The sequence below is a fragment of the Octodon degus genome, unplaced genomic scaffold (assembly GCF_000260255.1).
Source record: "Octodon degus isolate 3935 unplaced genomic scaffold, OctDeg1.0 scaffold00114, whole genome shotgun sequence".
Lineage (NCBI taxonomy): Eukaryota > Metazoa > Chordata > Mammalia > Rodentia > Octodontidae > Octodon > Octodon degus.
Genome location: NW_004524690.1, coordinates 5,718,294 through 5,720,723, shown reverse-complemented (window position 1 = coordinate 5,720,723; position 2,430 = coordinate 5,718,294). Strand labels below are relative to the sequence as shown.

Sequence of the window (2,430 nt, the reverse complement as noted above, 5' to 3'; positions counted from 1 at the left end):
GCTAATAAAACAAACCTCAACAATGAAAGAATACAATGCTCCTCTACTCTTAACTCAAGCTTGTTCACACCCAAGCAGGGCACTAAGACTATTTCCTAGCTCTGGCACTCGACTGTCAGTGGCACTGAGATGCGCAATACAGTAGGAGCATTTCCCTAATCTTGGTACCTCTGTTGCCACCAAAACCGGGTGTGAATCTTACACAATTTACTCCCACTTTTCCCCCAACTTTTAAACACTGAAGCTTTCTGCAGTGCTCAAACCGTCCAAGGTGAGAATGCTGCTCTTAATTGTAGTCACAAGCTAGAACCTCAGCATAACCATGAGCTTTGTTTGGATTAGTGAGCTCTGAGTCAGGCTGCAGTCTCCTCAGCCCAGTGCTTCCTACATCTTCAGGCTCAAGGCACAGAAGCAAGAGAGCCAAGGAGCACCCTTAGGCTGAAGACAGCAGCAAGGAAGCTGATGCAATGGCCCCTCATACCAGTCTGCCACTACCACAAAGGTCTTCAGCCAGGAAAATGCCCAGCCTCACTTTGCCACACACATAATGTTTAAAACTGTTTTACAAATCATTTAACCTAAGTCAACTTCTTAGCAGTGTTGGAGGGTGCTGGTTCAACTTTCCCCACACAAAGCTCTTAACAAGAATCCTTCAGGCTTTTCTAGCACTGCCAGCCACAGGGAATCTCTCATGTTGCTCATACCTGCCTGGGGCTTCCATTTCACAGGGACCATTCTCAGAACCCTAAAACAGAAGCCTTGTCAATTCCTGGCGTAGGGGGTCACCGATACACTGTACTTGTGGCTTATAATGTTGCTGTGCGACAGTGGTGGTAGTAAGAACCTAAGCATCTGGACAAGCAGGCACTGACTGGTGTTTCACAAAGTACACAGCACAGTCTAACAGAGATCGCTGTCGACGTTACTTACCTAGATCCACAAAAAGATGCTTTTCTCCCATGTTATTCTTCACAACTAAAAATGAAAGATCAGGATTGCTTTGCTCAGCCAACTCTAGTCTCTCTGGCATCTCTGAATTCAAAATCCAGCTCTTTGCTATATCCTTATCTGGGGACATTTGGTTAAAGGAAGTTCTTTGTTTCAATGGTGTTGCAGGAAAATGGAAAAATTCATGACCCTCTGGATTTAGAACCTTGTCATCATCTTCACTGGAAATTAAATGAAGAGCAGGCTGCAAAATTTTTCTCACAAAATTACCTAAAGAATAAAAAGGCATCATTATAAATTCTTTTCAGCAAACTATTAAGATAGAGGCACAAAGCTACACATGACAGATTCATACAGTAAGGCATCTTAAAAAAATTATTTTACAACTGAATTGTTGCTAGAAACTAACTGTTCTGTTCTACTTCCTTTTACTTTCTCAATCTTGGTGTCAGTTGTAAACAAATCATTTAAATATAGCTAGCAGGGACCTGCATGCTGTAACCAACAGAGCACCACTTTATTAATTGAAATTGAGCAGAATCATCTTCACAATTGATGACTGCATAATGAAGGGTTTACATGAAGACGCTGCTGCCAAGCAACGACAGCATCTTTGCTATGCCCTCCTGGAGTCGCTGGTCACTTCTCCTGAGCTCATTCTCTCCTTTGCCTGCCCTGGCAGGCCCTCAGAACGCTGACTGCCCACAAGGTTGCTTTTAATCCTGTCTCTTGAATTATGGTCTCAGAGCTAAAGAACCCACAAAGGCAGCCAAAAACATTTTGTGCTTCATTTAACATCAGAGCTCTAAGTAGCAGCAGTGCTATGTGCCCCCAGAAAAGTTGGTGAGACAACCTGGAATTTCTTTAACCTCACATACACTATGTCACATATTATGCAATAATTTAAGGCTATGAAGTTTGTTTCATGTATAAACAATATTGCAGAAATGCAATACTCTAGAACTGTAATAGTCTGGGTTTATGTATCACTTTATTTATGAAAAAGGTTTTAGTCCTTAACTCATAACAGATGTGCTAAATTCAAAATTCTCCTAAGTAGCCCTATTTTTCTATTCAAAGAAACAAATCCAATTCATTTAAAGATCAAAATGAAAGCAAAAGCACTTGACCCTTGCCATGTGATTATTTCTGAAATAAGGCAGAGAAGATAAAACACCAAGTTACAAGAAACCACAACAAATCAAAGGATAGCAAAGCAATAAATATAAATAGATAGAGTTAATTTTCCTGGAAACATCCAGTTGCATCTACTTGACCCCGAGCAGTAAGTAAGTGCATGGTTGTAGAAACAGCAGCAACGTCAGTGTCAGGAAGACCAGCAGGCCTTTGACCTCTGAAGGGAGCAAACATGGTCAGGAATGATGACACTCACCCATACAAACAGAAACAGTAACAGTAACACAGGCTCTCACAGCTTTGTTCCTACCTCCTGCTCTAATCTTAGACAAGAGTTATTGGCTG

General features: G+C 41.5%; 1 protein-coding gene across 1 annotated transcript in view; it reads right to left on the bottom strand.

Moving 5' to 3' along the window:
- Primpol (primase and DNA directed polymerase) overlaps window positions 1-2,430 on the bottom strand; it is a 26,402-nt gene that overhangs the window by 12,209 nt on the left and 11,763 nt on the right. The window contains exon 5 of the mRNA XM_023699682.1: window positions 931-1,218. Within this exon, the coding sequence (XP_023555450.1) occupies window positions 931-1,218 (288 nt within the window). The remainder of the gene's footprint in view (window positions 1-930; window positions 1,219-2,430) is intronic.